Below are 16,849 nucleotides of genomic sequence, written 5' to 3'. Positions count from 1 at the left end.
CTTTGTCTCAACCTGAGACCCATCTTGACCATTTCAAAAATGGACTGCACTTATTCTCCCCATTTCATATTATGTAAATACGCATGGTATAGGGCATGATTACGAGTTTGATGGACAGGGTTACTCCTTCACAAACGTGACGGATATCCTGTCCACCAAATTACAATTCCATTGTATCCTATTGAACTTGTAATACGGTGGGCGGAAAACCATCACGTTTGTGGTGGAATATTCCATCCGCAAAGATCGTAATCCGGCCATTTGTCTGAAATCAGTTTGTTGTATGGTGTAAATGTTAATTGCTTCTCTTCATATTAGAAAACTGTAACAATGGTACAAATTGATCTGCCCTTTTTTTTTGCATAAGGGCTAAGTATATATGAAATGGGCGGTGTTCTGTATCGCTAGCTACCAAAAGTTGTGCCCACAGTTTTCTGTTTGGCTGGCAGAGTTCAGCACAGATACATGGACTTGAAAGGGTACTTTGGAGTGGTGGTGTTGAAGCAAACACAGCAATTTGTCTATAAATTTGGAAGATTTGCTAACATTTGCTTTATTTTTACAGGAACTTGGTACGGACACTTTAGGATACTGCACCGATTTTCAGGCAGTACCCGGTTGTGGCATCAGCTGCAAAGTCCAGAACATTGAAGGTGTGCTGCGAGGGAGCGAAGAGAGCTTGAATGAACAGAATGCCTACATCAGCAGTGTGACCTCCGGTGCGTCCCAAGGGCGGAGCTCTCTTCTCATTATATCGGATTCAGAAGGTATTACCTTACTTTATATTACAGTAATGAGCATTCTATTCCACGGTCTGAGGGGCATATTACCAAGGGCCTTATCGCCACTTTAGCGGGAATTTTTCCCGCTAAAGCAGGGATAATTTAATCGCCCTATTACGTAGCTGTCGCTAACACCAGTTAGCGACAGCTAGTAGGAGATAGCGAGCTTCTGGGGGCCAACTTTGCATGTCAGCGATATATATCGCTAATGACATGCAAAGTGGGCGTGCCAAGATGTTAGCGACTGGAAACAGTCACTAACATCGCTAACTCCTATTACCAACTTTTGGAAATAATCGCGCTAAGCGCGATTATCTCCAAAAGCTAACGCCTGCCCAGAGCAGTTCTTAGCCATGTTATCCAATGGTAGGTGGATAACATGGCTAAGAGCATTTGCTTGGTAATGCATGAATATCGCGGAGTTTTCAGCGATATTCATGCATTTCGGCCGATTTTTATCGCTTAGGAGATAAACCTTGATAATAGCAAGGCTCCTAAGCGATACAAATAGGCGAAGCACGGCGATATAAATATAGCCGCTAACCAAGCTTAGTGATATTTTTCGCTTATGTTTGGTAATATGCCCCTGAATTTTAAATGACTAAGGCCCAGATTCAAAGTAGGGCATAAGAAAGTGAGGAATGTATGGCACATGGTAAATATAAATGTCTCCTAGGTGAGGTAATTACTAGAAACGTTAGATACCTTCATTTTATTGTATAGTTTTATACTTGCATTTATATAGTGCTTACCACGCCATACAAGGCATTGGGATGCTTTATGGTGGGTAACATGCTACTCTGTAATCCAAGGTTAGTGATTATACCGGTGATTATTGTTAGTTTTTGATTGGTATCGGTTATTTGTGTTTGTGGCGATTAGTCGTGTGCTATCAAGGATACATTCCAGCATTTACTCCAGTTTCTTTGTAGTAAATTACATTAATATGTGTTAGAAGTGATCATTAGAGGGGGTATGTGGTGAGTTCATGCAATGGTTGGTCGGATGAATGAATAAGCGAGCGCAGACTAGGTATAATTAGGTTCCAGTAATGTAGTTTCAAGGAAGAGCAGGTGGTCTCTGAGGTTAGCTGTGGGGAAATTGCAGAAATACAGTAATAGAGAATAGACAGGGAGGCGTGCGGCTTGGGGCAGGCTATACTCAGAGAGAATAAGACATTAAGAGGATAGAGGGTAATCAGAGGGGCATTCGAGAGAAAGGAAGGAGAGAGAAACATATTAGTTTTAAGTCAAGGTTTAACTTAGAAATGAGGCATAACAGGTAGTGTGGCCTTTGCGGAGAGCCTACTGCTGTGTCTCCGCTGAGCTCTCAGAATCTTAAAATGACAAGGAACCAGTGGCGTAGCTAGGAGGTGGGACGGAGAGGGGGGCGGCACCCACCCTCCCAAAGCTCTTACCTGCAGGTGTTGCGGCCGCAAGAGTCGGCAGCACTCACCCCCCCGGTTACCTAAGGCCATCTCAGACGCATAATGGTTCCCCAGCTTCAAAGTCGGCAGCTCCATCTGTAAGGTCAGTGAGCAAAGCAAAGAGGCTGCACAACAATGACTGGCCAACATGTGGCTTGCCCTGAACATTGGAGATGCCGGGCCCAATTGAGCAGTTAAGGCACAATGAAATTCAACAGAGCATGTCCAAGATGTCTCAGTGAGCGAGCTGAGTGCACTAGAGATAAGGACTGCAACCTGTGGGGAGCCCATGGAGGGGGCCTGAGAGGCACATGCAGCAGGGAAGGTCCAGATAAAATGCTAAAGAATCCCATATATTGAAAGTACAGAATAAGGCTCTTCCAATGTAAAATTAACCAGGCGGGTCGCCAGGGCAACTGGGCTTCATCCATAGAAGGAGTTTAAGACCTGACGAAAGACTATAAGTAGCTCACAAGGGGTACAAAGACACAAAAACATTGAGAAAGCTGAAACACTAGAATTTCAGAAAAAGAAATCATGATCCTGACTGCAATGGCATTAGTGAGAAAATCTACTCACCTTGAAGATACGCTGCCCACAAAATGTTGCTGCATAACCTAGAAACACCCGTAAATGTCAAAGACTCACTGGCACAAGACTATAGTCTCTCCACTTGTGTACCCACCAAGGCCTCAAATAAACACCATCCATAGGAACGCTTTTGCACACGGTTTTCTTTAACAAGATGGGGGTGCTAAAGATCCCCATCGAAATAGAAAACAAATCAACCCCCTCTGTCATCATGTGTGACCCACATGCACCAGCAACCAAATGGGACATTTAACTTCTAATCTTCGAATTCAGGAAGGACATGACTTCACTGAAACAAAATGTCTCCAAATTCATTTCAGAACTCGATCATCACAGCCTAAAACTTGAAACCCAAGTCAATCAATGGAAACAAAATCTACTGGGCAGTATGTTGAAAAAGATGAAACAGCAGAGTGTCTAACAACCCATGAATGGAACTACCATACAATACAAGATGAAATAGATGGCTGTGGAAACCACCCTTAACAAAACAACTTGCTGATATAGGTTTATAAAAGCAGACATAGCATACTAGCTGCACTTAATTAAAGGCCTCAGATAACACTGGAATTGCTCTGGAGTGTTTCAAGAACAAAACGTCCACCTGGACATCTTAACCAGAGTTCACTTCTATTGATTCAAGGAAGAACCAGATATAGAAAAAAAGACAAATTGGTAATTATCAAACACTTGGCTTAGTGAAGAAGACGTGGCACACCCAGAAGCAGATCGGGGAGCGAGCGAGAAGCCGAGGAGCCGCGCCTCAGAGGAGTTGAGCTGAGCTGCAGGGGGCCACAACCGCCGACCGTCAAGCCAGCAAGCAACCCCACGCAATACTTGAGGGAAAGGTTGCGCTGTCACAGAGCAGGCGCTGCTATATTGATTGCCACACCGGGCCTGCGGGGTAGAGGGGCAGCAACGGCTCAGAAGGCTTGAGGCTTGAGTGTTCTGGCCACAGTAGAGCGTATGCTCCAGAAGGCCCTGCAGGTCCTGCAGAGGCAGCCTGGTTGGAGCCCGGTACGGCTCGTATTCATCTAGGAAAGGCTCACAGGACACAGCAAGCTACCCTCCGCTAAATCATTGCTTGTGCCTTTTTTTCTTTGCTACAACTGCCTGAGTTGTCTACCACCTCTCCTTTTGCTGTCCCAGCCTGCATAGATCCAGGCAGTTGGAGGAGACAGGAGAGAGAGACCGTGCACCAAACCTGACAAGGATGTAGAGAGACTACCAAGGCAGTGCAGGTTGATGCCTTTGCCTTATTTGTTTTTGGCTTTTAATTTGTTCTTTGTGTCCTGTTGTTGGCCTGGCTGCTTTGCCTTGCTTCCTGTTTTGCTTGCTGCTGGGATTCTCTCTAAGACCACTGCCCCAGATTCACTGCCCCTGCCACTACTCTGAAGCTCTTCCCCTCTCTCCTTGGTTTGGGAAAGGAGTAATGCAGTATGCTACTTCTTTTGCAGAGAGTTGTTGAGCGCAGCTGCCAGGCTATCAGGTTGTATCCGAGGAGCCTGGTGGCCTAGAGCCGACGCAGTTGGTGATCGTTGCCATCATTGTGAGCCCAGGCCATGACCGGCCACAAAGGCCAGGAGGATCTAGTTGCAGTGGCTGCTGTCCTAGTTACATGATGGCTGGTTAGGACCGCCGTGAGCTACTGATTCCAGCCTAGGTCTGGGATGGGAAGGTTGTGGGGGATCGCGCAGCAGCGGTTTGCAGCAGTGGGCGTATGCCGGTCATTTGGGAGATGTTGTTGATAAACAGGAAAGTGCTACGAGTACGTGTGAGTAGCCGGAATTAGAGTACCGGAGTATTGGTTACCGGCTAAACTGTACTTTGTGCAAATCCATTGGGGCTTGCCTCTGGTTGTTTTGGCCCGATTTGGTAGAGGCGAATCTAGCCTAGTCTTAATCCTTCCAAGTCTATCAAGGATTTGCAGGGGAAGGCGAGGTAAGGAGCGTGGGGCTGAGCACGTCGGTGGTAGACACTGTGCAGAGTGTGACCCCGGGCTCCCGCTGAGGCGGTCTAGCTAGGGCTGGGTGCAGCTTGTGGGTAGCCTGGTGTGCTCTCGCTTGATCCACTGTCTCACTGTCCCACAGCCTCCCACTGCCCCTGAACCTCAGCGCTCCACTTTAAGGCAGGCTTGACTCAGTAATTTCAACAGCTCTTAATGGTTACAGCTTTAGCTGCAGCTAAAGCCTATAGCCGCAGCCGTGGATTCAGAACTTTAGACTCTGTGGAGTGAGACCTAGATTAAGAATAGTCTGCATAGACGAAGGATGCCTGCTAGAGCTGGTTGGCTAATTACGCGTGCAGGGCCAGGATTAGAGCCCCTTTCTAGTTTGATTGTAACTACATCTGATTGCTCTAGTTCACCTAAACATTTTAAAACGATCAAGGAAAAAAAGCCCCAAAACCATCTGTGCCTTCTGAAATCTCATCCAACAGTATTTGCCATGTTCACCAAGGATTTGAAGAGCAAAACGTTATGGTCTAATAAAGAGAAAGTACTCCCTGGAGAGGTTAATGGGGATGAGTTGGGCACAGATTAGACTATCTCACAATTGTTAGTACCGGACCAGAGCAATCTTACTGTGCAGAACCTGGTGGAACCTTCTGTTTTAAATCAACCACTCGAGCCTAGTGAACAATGCCCGTCCAACATATTGGTTGAAGACATGGAAACGGACATGGAAGATACTATGGCTTTTTTCAAAAGCCGTTACTTGAATCTTTGGTTTCTCTGAAGCCAGTGAGCTCGGTGGTAATATCTGACACTGCAAATGTGCCACAGTCAAAATCGGAATGGAATCCATTCAGGGAGTTGCCTGAGATGCCCCAGAATGAATACTGTGGGGTTGAATGTAGTTTTGACTCAGGGGACTTAGAGGATATCACAGTACCGGATTTTGCGATACCCATGGGGAAAAATCAAATAATGGATGCTAATTTAATTTCACCGACTGCTGGAGATCCAGCTGCGAGATTGTCAACGGACTGTCCTGCTAGTTGCCCATGAATGCCAGTTTTGTATAGCAGTACTCCTACAAGTGTTTTTCTCTCTCAATCATTGGGGCTATCGAATTCCAAGGCATCCCTAAATAAAGGGGCACACTATATACGGCAACTAATGAATGAGGATGTAAATGCGAACCGGGGAGGGAGGAAATATTCTGATATATTAAGTGCATTAGAGAGTATTCTCTCACCAATTCTACCTTTGTTAGAAAAATGTACTGTAAACTCTGATCATGTGTTGGATGTATTGTCCCCGATCTTGGTGGGTGTGCAGCTTCTTACTTCTGCCGGTACTCTCTTAGAACAGGCGGGAACAGGTATTAATTTGAACACTCAGGCTACTCAGACTGAAATAGTGGTAAGGGAAATTGGAGACAAAGTGGGACTTTCCGGTGGCTTGGAAGCCCCCTCCAGCGGGCGGGCTGGGGGTTTTAAAGCAGTAAATAATGTGTGTTGTACCGCCCCCCTTAATCAGCCGTATTTGGGTGATTCCCTGACATGTGCTGTAAGTGAAAATATGAAGGGTTTGACACTTTCTATTTATCCAATTTTTTAAAATGGAAACTCCAGTAGTTTGAGGGATCCAGCCTGTACAACTGTTCCCTCTTTTATTAAACAGTCTTAAGGTTGAAACAGTCCTTGATCCCCCAGGGGAGGGAGCCATTCAATCTAAGTGTATTTGAGTAAAAGCATGGAAGGTAAAAAAGAAAAATACAGGCGTATTACAAAACGTAAACCCAAAAATTTGAGGTTTTCTGAGGCTGCTGAAGAATTTGATTATGTTATTTTGTCCCAAAAAAGGAAAGAGTTCCAGGCTGTTGGGCCCTATGGTGGTCAAGAATTAGACTGCCAGGATGAAAATCTTCCTCCTTCCTTCTCACTTATGAGGGAAGTGCCCACATTGGGGGGATTAAGACAAGTCTGAGGATAGGAGGCTATAATGAAACAGGCTAAAATGAAGGTGGAGGATTGGGAGCTGAATGGGAGAATACAAACCAGTCAGACCAGGTTGTTCAGGAGAATATGGGAGAAGAAACAAATAATACCTTGTTAGAGGCAGGGCTGATGATGGATAGATCTCCCTCTAATCTTTCGAGTATCAAGGTTTTCCATGGACAGATTCTGCATAATCATGGAAGGTTGCATGAAGGGTGGACATGATCTATCTCTTTTTTCGCCTTTTCCTCTTCTTCTTCAACCTCTACAAAGATAGTGGATCTGGGAGTAGAAACAAAGTATAGTGATAAGGTACAAGTAAGGTGCAAGTTAGAACAAGTAGATAATACCCTGATTGTTGCTTCCCTGTTTGACAAAGATCTGGGCCCACTCAATAGAAGTTGCCCACTGCAGCCAGGTCTTGAGGTGTCTCCTGAAGGTGAGATGGTCCTGGGTCAGTCATAGGTGTGCGGGGAGGGAGTTCCATGTCTTGGCTGCCAGGTAGGAGAACGATCTTCCTCCGATGGTGGTTCTGCGAATCCGTGGGACGGTGGGGAGGGCAAGGCTGGTGGAGCGGAGCTGGCGGGTGTGGGTGTGGAACGAGAGGCGGTTGTTGAGGTATTCGGGCCCATGTTGTGGAGTGCTTTGTGTGCGTGGGTGAGCAGCCTGAACTTGACAGCAAGCCAGGCCCGGAACGGACCAAATCAGAAGGTCCTGCCCCAGATTCTCCCATCAAAGGCAAAACAGAACTGAAAGAAAGAATGGACACCATTTAAAAAAAGCTTTTGGATGCACTATAACTGGCTCAAATGACAAAATCAGCATAGACATTTTGCAACAAAGCTGTGGCTGGTATGAGGTCTGACATAAAACAAATAACCGACAAACTGTCTGTAGCAGAATGCATCAGCGTCCTTGAAGACAAGTCTCTCTCCACTAAATAAGACCACAGCTTGTTGCACAGGCTATCTCTATTCATGCAACATGACATTGCTGAACTTGAAGACAGAAACAGGAATGGTAACATTAGATTATTTGGCTTTCCTGAAGACAGTGAAGGAAAATATGGCTCATGCATCACCTTTCTGGAAGACTGTGTCGCACAGCTTCTACTTTCTCAGTAGGAACTGTGCGTTTATTGGACAACATAAATGTTGGTATTGTGCCAGACTGATTCCTGTACACCCTCAGAATATGTTGGCCTATAAGCCTGGTTAGGTGGTAATAGACTCAAAGCCCTGCCCCCACTCTAGCCCCGTCGCTTTAAGAACTTACCCTCTGTCACACACTAAAATTATTTTCAAAGTTGGTAGGCCTGGCACTAACTGCAGACACCACAGCACGGAAACACAAAGCAGACAGGAGCATAACACAGACCATCAATAAGCTCAACAAGAAATTGCAAGGTCACAGGAAATGGAGAGTGAATACAGAATAAACTACGGTTTTAGTGGACACTGTGAGGATCTGTATTTTGAAATAGAAGGATGTCACAAATCCGGAAAACACTCTCCTTTTTTAATATGCAAAATCTTTTTGTTAAAAGTCTAGCTAACGCTGATGCTGTTCAGAACTATTTAACCTTATTAACGAAGATTTCTCTGTGCTTAGGTGTGACTTATCCTTGATTTACTCCTGAATTTCCTCTCCTCAAAGAGTTTAGGGAATCAAAATTTAGGAAGACACCATGGTTCAGCAAAGCAATTAATGCAGAATATAGCAGAGTTTCATCATGTTTAGTAAGAATATTAACCACATGAAAATTATTTAATGAATGTTAACATGTAAAGAAAATAAACAGAATCATTTAAAAATTGAAACGAAAATGAAGTGTAATTCTTTTTTTATGTTTGTTTAGCCGGTGCTGCAGCCCCTAAAATCTTCTCTGTACTGATTGGGAACCGGGAATGGATGACGCGTAACGGGCTAACGGTCTCTAATGATGTGGACGAAGCAATGACGGGCCATGAGATGAAAGGACAAACAGCCATCCTTGTGGCTATAGATGGTAATATCAACCTCTTACAACTGAATCATGATTTGCACTAGCATATGGGAGATAATAGAAAATAAAATGATGTCAATTTGAGTAACCAGCCAGAATCAATTTATCATTTGCATATCTGACATTTCCAACTTGTGTAACTGAAAATATGATTATTTTGTTCTACCTAATCTAGCTGTTGGTCTTCCACCTGTGCTATATGGCGCTGGGACGCAGCAGTGCTTAATTTGTAAAAACATAAGTGCCGGAGCCCTCTTCAAGAGGCATTGCAACTTAAACCACCCATTGTCCCTGCCTGTGCGGACAATGACAGTACCAGCACAACTACTTGCCATCTTGGTTCTATATGCCTGACAATTCAAACCGTCCCAGGGCCCCCAAAACTATAAGAGTGGTTTAGGCGGCAGGTATTCTTTATTTTTAATGTATATGGGATAAATATACAGCTGGTATTGTGGTCATCTCTACATTTGACAAACAACGCCATCATGTGGCAGATTATTATAAATGCCGGTATTACCAATTAAGTTCCGGTGCCGAGCACCAGAAACAACCGGCTCAAATTAAGCACTGGGGACGCCGCTTGGGCAGTTGCGCCCCCAACAAGTGTTTCATTAATTAATCAATTCATTAATTTTCAACAAGCACCCTTTTGTTGCTCCTGTGGTGTTTGATTATGCTTCATGTCTGTCATGTTTCGGTCTATTTCATCTCAAAATGTCTGCCGCAGTTTTGCACAATATGTAAGTGTAGGATAGGCGCAGAGCCTCGTTAAAAAACAGTTTGCTCTGAAATTATTTCATAGGTGTAGCAAAAGTTGCACAATGTCATACTACACAACTCCTGCAAGAAGCAAAATGTACAACACCTATAATAATGTGCTGCTTTAGTTTTAGATAAGACTGGTTGGTATTGCATAAGAAATTTCTAAAGAAATGTTGTAAATAAAAACAAAGTTAAGACTCATTTTTGGGGGAGGGCTAAATTAAAGACCATCGAAGCCTGTCCCGTATACAATTTCTAGGTAACATGTAGCATTTGAAGTGGTCCACTCGTTAACTTACTATTGCCACTCTGCACAGATATCCAAACGATCAAGGCTTAATGAAAGAGCGTCGAAGTTTTGACCCAACACCTGGGAAGGGACAGGGGGCCACTGAATGACTCAAACGCGGGTCTTAATCAGTATTAGGAAGGTGAAGGAGCGACCTGGATGCCGAAGTCATCCAACTGAGAAAAGAGACCTAGATAATTTCATGAAGCAGAAGGACCCAAAGGCTCCACTCTGATGGGTGAACAGTCTCCTCTTTAACATATGGTCCTAACATTGACCATAATGGGGAGAACACAAAACTTCAAATCCGGTTTAGACATGTGGTCCAGCCTTGCTTCCATTCAACTGGCGATGACTAGGAAAAAATCCACAATTGGAGTCTGGGGCACACAAAATGAAGTTAATCACACGGGCCCTGCAGCTGCCAGCTGCTACTAATGCATCCTCTCTCAAACGAAGTCAGAAAGATCCTAGTGCTTTCAGCAGCATCTTAGCTTAGACAGGGCCACAGTGGATATTCATTTGGGACTGGATCTGTGGCCAGGAGCAACACAACAGGCCAGCGTGGTGGACGTCCATCCTGGCAGATGAGCCCTCCAGGCCAAGATCCAATGGGTCATACTGGCAAAGGGGGCTTCCAGGCCAAGATCTGATGGGTGCTGACTGTGGGCAGTTGTGGCCTAAATGCCAGGATTGACTTCGGTTTTGGGAGTGTTGGCAGAGCCTCCTTGGGATTTGTTGGGGGGTCGGCAGTAGCATCACCAAGCCTTTGGGCTTTACAGGGGTGTCAGACAGCATTAGATGACCCCTCTGCTTGATTTCTATACATGATCCACTGTGGAAGCAGCACTAGGAGACAGGAGGCCACCCACATCCTGGGTCAGCTCTGGTTTCGCTCCCAGGGCAGTCAGCAACTTCTAGATGTTTCTCAGGATGACAAAATAATTAGCTTCTCCTCCAAGAAAATCGTTCTGCAGTGGCAATCATCCTCCTGCTCTCAATGGGCAGTCAGGTAGGATTGTGGGATGTAGGTAAACCTTCAGCTTCTAGAGTAAGTTGTGCAAACTTCAGACTTCAGCTGCCAGGCAGACACCAGCCCTGGTTAGACAGCAGATTTTCAAGCACTCTACAGAGTACTTTCATCATTGATCAAAAAGAAATTGGAACTTAAACAAGGTGGGGTGGTTTGGATTTTACTTTGATTTGCATTTTTCAGATAGGGGATGTATATCTACTGCCCTAGATTTCAGAACTGGTTTAGCTTGGTTCCTTTTCAAATGTAATTATCTGGCTGCTCCTCATACACTTGCACTTTGTGCAAGGGGGTGGCGCTCACAGCAGGTACCAATGGGGCTGCCTCCAAGCTGGAGTATCCAAAACAAGGCCTAATTAAATGAAATCCCAGCATCTGGCTGTCATCAGCCTTCCTGAAGCATTAATCAGGCACAGACAAAAGGACAGTTCCTGCCTAGAAACTACGTTAATGAGAATAACAGAAACTGCAGTCCCACCTCTCACCCCCTACCATCTACCAAACAGATAGATTCATTCAGTCAAGGATATCACTCCATTGGCTTTAAACACTGTTTCAGTATTAAAACTAGAGTGGAATACCAAATCTATGGGTGAGTGTCATGAGTACCAATATAAGAATCTACCAGAACTGGTCTACAAAAGGCTTCCTTGGTTTTAGCCAGAAACCAGGTAAGGTGATATTTGCCTAGAACACATGGATCCAAGCTGAAATTTATTTAACAAACAAATCACTATCCAAATCTGCCTCTAGGGTGCAGAGGCAAATGGCTGTGTTGTATCTCTGCTCCTGAAAATTGATTGTCACTCTTTAGGAAGTCGCTAATCATGTCAAGGGATATCCTGTGATACCTGGAAGGTAGACAGTTACCTTCATGTACCATCATAGTTGCGATTTATCGGATATTTTGGTTGATAGTTGTATATAAACAATCTTCAAATCACCACCTGTCAACTAGGGTATATCCGTGCACCATCGATTAGAACATCGTTTCTTAACCTTTTGACTTTGTTGAACCATCATATAACTATTACTGGAATCCGTGGACTCCCACGGAGTCATTACTGAAGCCAGGGACCATGGACTCAGCAAATTGGATTATTTGAACTGCAAAACGGTACACAAAAAATACAGACGCAACCATTCAGCAAACAAAGAGACCAGCCGCGGGCCGTGGAGGGAGTTACGGTGGGGCAGGGAGGCGGGGAGGGGGAGGGGCGGGGTGGAGGTACCTAAAATCTGGCTTATGGATAATTGCAGGTAAGTACACAATTTAATTAATAAAACGAAATTCGTAGCGTGCACAGCAACGCATTTTGCGATGCAGTGCGCGCTACGAATTTCGTTTTATTAATTAAATTGTGTACTTACCTGCAATTATCCATTAGCCAGGTTTTAGGTACCTCCACCCCGCTCTCCCCCTCCCCGCCTCCCTGCCCCACCGTAACTCCCTCCACGGCCCGCGGCTGAAAGAGACAACTGATGAAATGTTTTATGTAATTCACAAACTAAAGTAAAAAATGTAACTTTTAATTTCAAGGGGAAAATTGAATCTTTTCTAACTTCAATTGAGGCCAGGCATCATCCATATTATATTCTGTTTGATGTACTTTCACTGGTCCCACAAATCAGTCTGAGGATATCAGCTTAATTTTTAGCCTCCAATTTCAAAACTCTTCACACTTAGAAAACTTTTAAAATTTTCAATCTTAAATTGTGCTTCTTTATTTTTATAGCCTTAAATAAACTGTTAATATAATTTATTGTTCTAATCAGTCGCGGACCCCCTGAGTAGGCGATGCATACACCGAGGGATCGCCAGGCCACAGGTTAAGGATTGGTCACCTAATGGGGAACATGCAATGTGATGCTGTTGTAATAACACTGGCAAGTGCTAGTGTGTGGACAGACCACTTGTGCAGTGTTAAAGGTTGCGCTTGCTATTGGTGTACACCGACTACTATAATATCTTGCATTACATGGTAATGCAAGCAGCTCTTGTGAATAATAGTGTGTATGACCAAACCTTACCTAGTAAGAAACTAGCTACTAAGCCATGGAGTGCTGTACAGGAGAGAAGTATACTGCACAGGTAGGCAGGCAGTAGTTTAACATGTGTCAATTATACATGCCATGAAGGGTGTATTGGCCTACTAATGAATGGTGATTAAGATTAAAATTGAAGGTTGCCATTCATGTAATATGTCTGGATACCCACTAATCAGGTCCTGCAGGGGTGCAGTGACTCCATAGTGCATGGGTGTTTTTGAGGGTCATGACAACCTGGGTGGATGTTGGGAATCTTGCTCAGTACAAATGTAATGCACTGACATTACTTTTTGATGTTTCTGCAATCTTTAATTGCTCGGATGGCTTGTCCTTTTCTCATCTTTTCCTCAGTGAGTCACTGTAGTAAATGCTTTTGTGCAGTCAAGATTCAATTTTGGCAACTTTGTCTATCTTGGCCTATTATCAAATGATGTGTGCTAGCTACAGCATATTTAGAATGCTGCAGCCAGGGTCCATTTTGGATTAAAAAAGGTGGTCATAAAATACCTATCCTCATAGTTGAGCATGGTAGAGTCGATAGTATCCCAGTTCAATTACGAGAGTTGAGTCAGCCGTGGCCTTCTAAAGAACTCTGTACGAGATTGTAGAACTTGTTGACATTCAGCTTTGTGTGCCTCCAACATAGCGACTTTGTTAGACGTGAGTCCCTTGCTCACTTTGCCACTGGAGTCAAGCAAGCCCGGCTGAAGAAGGCTGTAATGCCAGAAACCGGTCCTGGGAAGCTTGATTCCGGTCCAGGGAAGACATGGCTTGGCAGTTCGGGCTGGACTGTTCCCATGAGGCACAGGGTCAGACTGATTTGCATATGGCCATGTCTGAACTGGGGTGGCGGAGTGAGCTAAAGAACGGTGATGGATTAAACCCAGATCAGTTGACAGGGGGTGAGTGTTTGTATTGTCAACGCTCCGTCCATCACCACCTTTGGTTTTTCTTTGTACACCCACATTGCAGTTCCTGCATTGACTTCTAGTAGTAAGTCTGAAATACAGAGGCTACAGAGAGTCCAGAATGCGGCCGCAAGATCTCTCCTCGGTCTACGTAGATCCTGCTCAGTGACTCACGCCATTCACCTCCTCCACTGGCTGCCAATGGATAGGCGAATCGAGTTTAAGGCCCTCTGTATAGCCTTTAAAGTCCTGAAATTTACATCACCGAACATCTTGACTGATCTTCCCTCCGGCCAGCTGCACTCCATGGGACAACACCTGGTGGTGGTCCCCCGAGTCAGGAGGGTTCGCGCCGGAGGTCGTTCCTTTCGGAACAGAGCAGCTATCCTTTGGAACTCGCTGCCGGCCCACATTCAGGGGCTTAATAATCTCCTCGAATTCAGAAAAGCCATAAAAACCTTCCTCTTCCCCTCTTCATAGGTCCTCCGGGGTCCCCTTCTATCTTGTCACCTCATTGCTGTTCAGCGCCGGGACGCCTCTTTGATGAGGCAGCTGTTGCGCTTTATAAACCCGCTAACATAACAAACCTGCTAACATAAATTGTCCTATTTATGAATGACACAACAAGCTTCTTTCTCTTCTTGATAATTCTGCACCATCTGACATCCCATTATTTGAAGTCTTTCATTGCATTATTACTAATGGTTCATAGAATCTGTTAAACATGGCATGGCAGACATTTGTTTCAAGCACTCACACCCTGCATGTCGAGTTCACTACAGCATTACATCATGGCCACCTGAAATAAACGTCCTTCCAAGAAGTTGGCATCATCTACCACCAATAAGGAATGTTTCTGCTACCCCAGTCCAAGTCCAACAACTTGGAACATATAATTCTCAATCACCCCTCTTTTTGTCAGTGCTTCACTGTTCCATACCAAGTTCATGATATATAGCTTGCATGGAATATATCATTGTGTGTTATGTAGAGTCAATGATGCAGTGCATGCTAAGCAACTTGATATTGTCTTAGATTTTGGGGGATGATGTTAACAAATTAGGTAGTGGGAGAAAGTTTTAATATTTCGGATTGCTTTACCACATACTTCTAACTGAAGTCTTTCTTGTGAAGGTGTTCTGTGTGGAATGATTGCTATTGCGGACACAGTTAAACAGGAGGCAGCACTGGCTGTTCATACACTGCAGTCTATGGGAGTTGATGTGGCGCTAATAACCGGAGACAACCGAAAAACCGCGAAGGCAATTGCTACACAGGTAACTCATGCATTCTGTAACCTACTGCTGTTATTGGGGTTTATTTTTAAATGTATCTGCTAGGAGTGCATTCTCCAAGAAGATTTTGGAAGATTATTTTAATATTCAAAGGAGCAGTTTTTTTTTATTTGTTACTGCTAGCTCTGTCCTTTCAAAAGTTTTGTGATGGCATAACACTGGGCCTCCCACGCACTAAGGTGGAGCCCGAGGCATCGACGAAGAGGGCGGGGTCTCACACACCTGAGTGGTTACCAGGTGAGGTGAGGCTGATACCTCATATAGGACAGGTGTGACAATCACTCTGCCTATATGCAGGTAATATGACAAGCACATAATTATATGTTGTATTATATGTTTTCACGTATGCAGTAGCTTTATGTCAAAAAAGGTCCTGAAGAAAGCCTGGGCTACAAGCCCTTGAGGGCTGAAACTAGTTGACCACTTTTTCACAAGCAGCGACATATTTGGTTAAGGTGGTTTCTGCAATTATTTTATTAGGTTTGTGAGAGTTGTTAGAATAAAAGCTTTTTCTCCCACATATCCTTTTTAGATCACCACGTCACTTGCACTGCACTTAATCTTTTTTCCCTCACATAATTTAGTGGATAGCTTTCAGACATACCAGAGGATCCAGTAGGACTACAGGTTACTGGTGTCTTTTTCTGTGTCATTTCATATAAATATCACAGAGACCAATGCGAAATTCACACCATATCCTCTCTTGTTGTGCTGAAGAGGTTGAATGATGAGAAAAGAAGGATATCCAAATGATGACACTGGCCATGTGTGGCAGTTGATGGAAATCTGATTGGTTCGTAATGGTCTCAGATAGATGGCTTATGGTAGTTTTGTCTCTTTTTCTCTTTCTTTTTCTCAAAGGTTTTTAGTGTGACCTCCAGATTTTTATGTATTGAGTGCAGTGGAATTGGGGATTGAATCTGTTGAGGTCGGTAAACTGTCCCTTAGGCCCTTCTCCCTTTTGGATGTGTAGAGATAACACTGGGAAGAACAAAGCCCATTTAAAGAAAATATATGAGATACTCAGGTTTATCTGTGTGAAATTTTAACCAGCCAAACTTTGTTCACCCCGATACACAGATGACAGTTGCTTAAAGACTTTACCCTCATACAGTCCACCAACAAGTTGACTATACTTGGCATTGGATTAAATTGTTATTCCAAATGAGTGGCTATGGGATAATATTGGATAATGCTGTATATCTTGAAGAGCGAGGTTAATATGGGAGATCGCTGTGGCACCACACATGACAGTTTAATGGGGATGACAGCAGTATCACCCTGGGCCTACTACCTAAAACTGAACAGTGACATAAGGATGATGCATTGCAGTCTGATATACCCTGATAAGTGTGGGTTTCAAAGTAAGCGATAGGTAGTATCAGATCCAGCACCGAGTTGAACTGGTCTTGCCTTGGTGCACTTTAGTAGTTCACTACGTTGAACAGATCACACTAGACAAGCACGTTTTCAGCCATTGCCAGCGAGGGAATCCTGACTGATGTCAATTTAACAGTTTGGAAGCCTCCAGATGGCTCTAAATTTATGGTTTGCTTTACTAGAAGGTTTATTACCTCCCTTTGATCTAGACAGGCCCCCTGATAGCTCACAAAACTATGGTAGTAGCTATAATAATGATGAACCAAATTGTTGACAAGTTTTCCCTTATGTCTCAAAATTGGAATGCACCTGGCAAGAGGGCTAAACAAGAAGACTACTGCTTCTTTTTCTGTTGTCACAATTTTGAGTGGAGATGCGCTA

General features: G+C 44.2%; 1 protein-coding gene across 5 annotated transcripts in view; it reads left to right on the top strand.

Annotated features, from left to right (window-relative positions):
• The window catches only part of ATP7B (ATPase copper transporting beta), a 535,606-nt gene that overhangs the window by 456,672 nt on the left and 62,085 nt on the right, over nucleotides 1-16,849 (top strand). For all 5 annotated transcript variants that reach the window (XM_078657262.1, XM_078657264.1, XM_078657263.1 and 2 more), the window contains 3 exons: nucleotides 566-767; nucleotides 8,603-8,752; nucleotides 14,928-15,070. In XM_078657262.1, the coding sequence (XP_078513388.1) occupies nucleotides 566-767; nucleotides 8,603-8,752; nucleotides 14,928-15,070 (495 nt within the window). The remainder of the gene's footprint in view (nucleotides 1-565; nucleotides 768-8,602; nucleotides 8,753-14,927; nucleotides 15,071-16,849) is intronic.

The sequence above is a fragment of the Lissotriton helveticus genome, chromosome 8 (genome assembly GCF_964261635.1).
Source record: "Lissotriton helveticus chromosome 8, aLisHel1.1, whole genome shotgun sequence".
NCBI lineage: Eukaryota > Metazoa > Chordata > Amphibia > Caudata > Salamandridae > Lissotriton > Lissotriton helveticus.
Note: the sequence above shows the minus strand (reverse complement) of the source record. Positions and strands in the feature narration are given on the sequence as shown.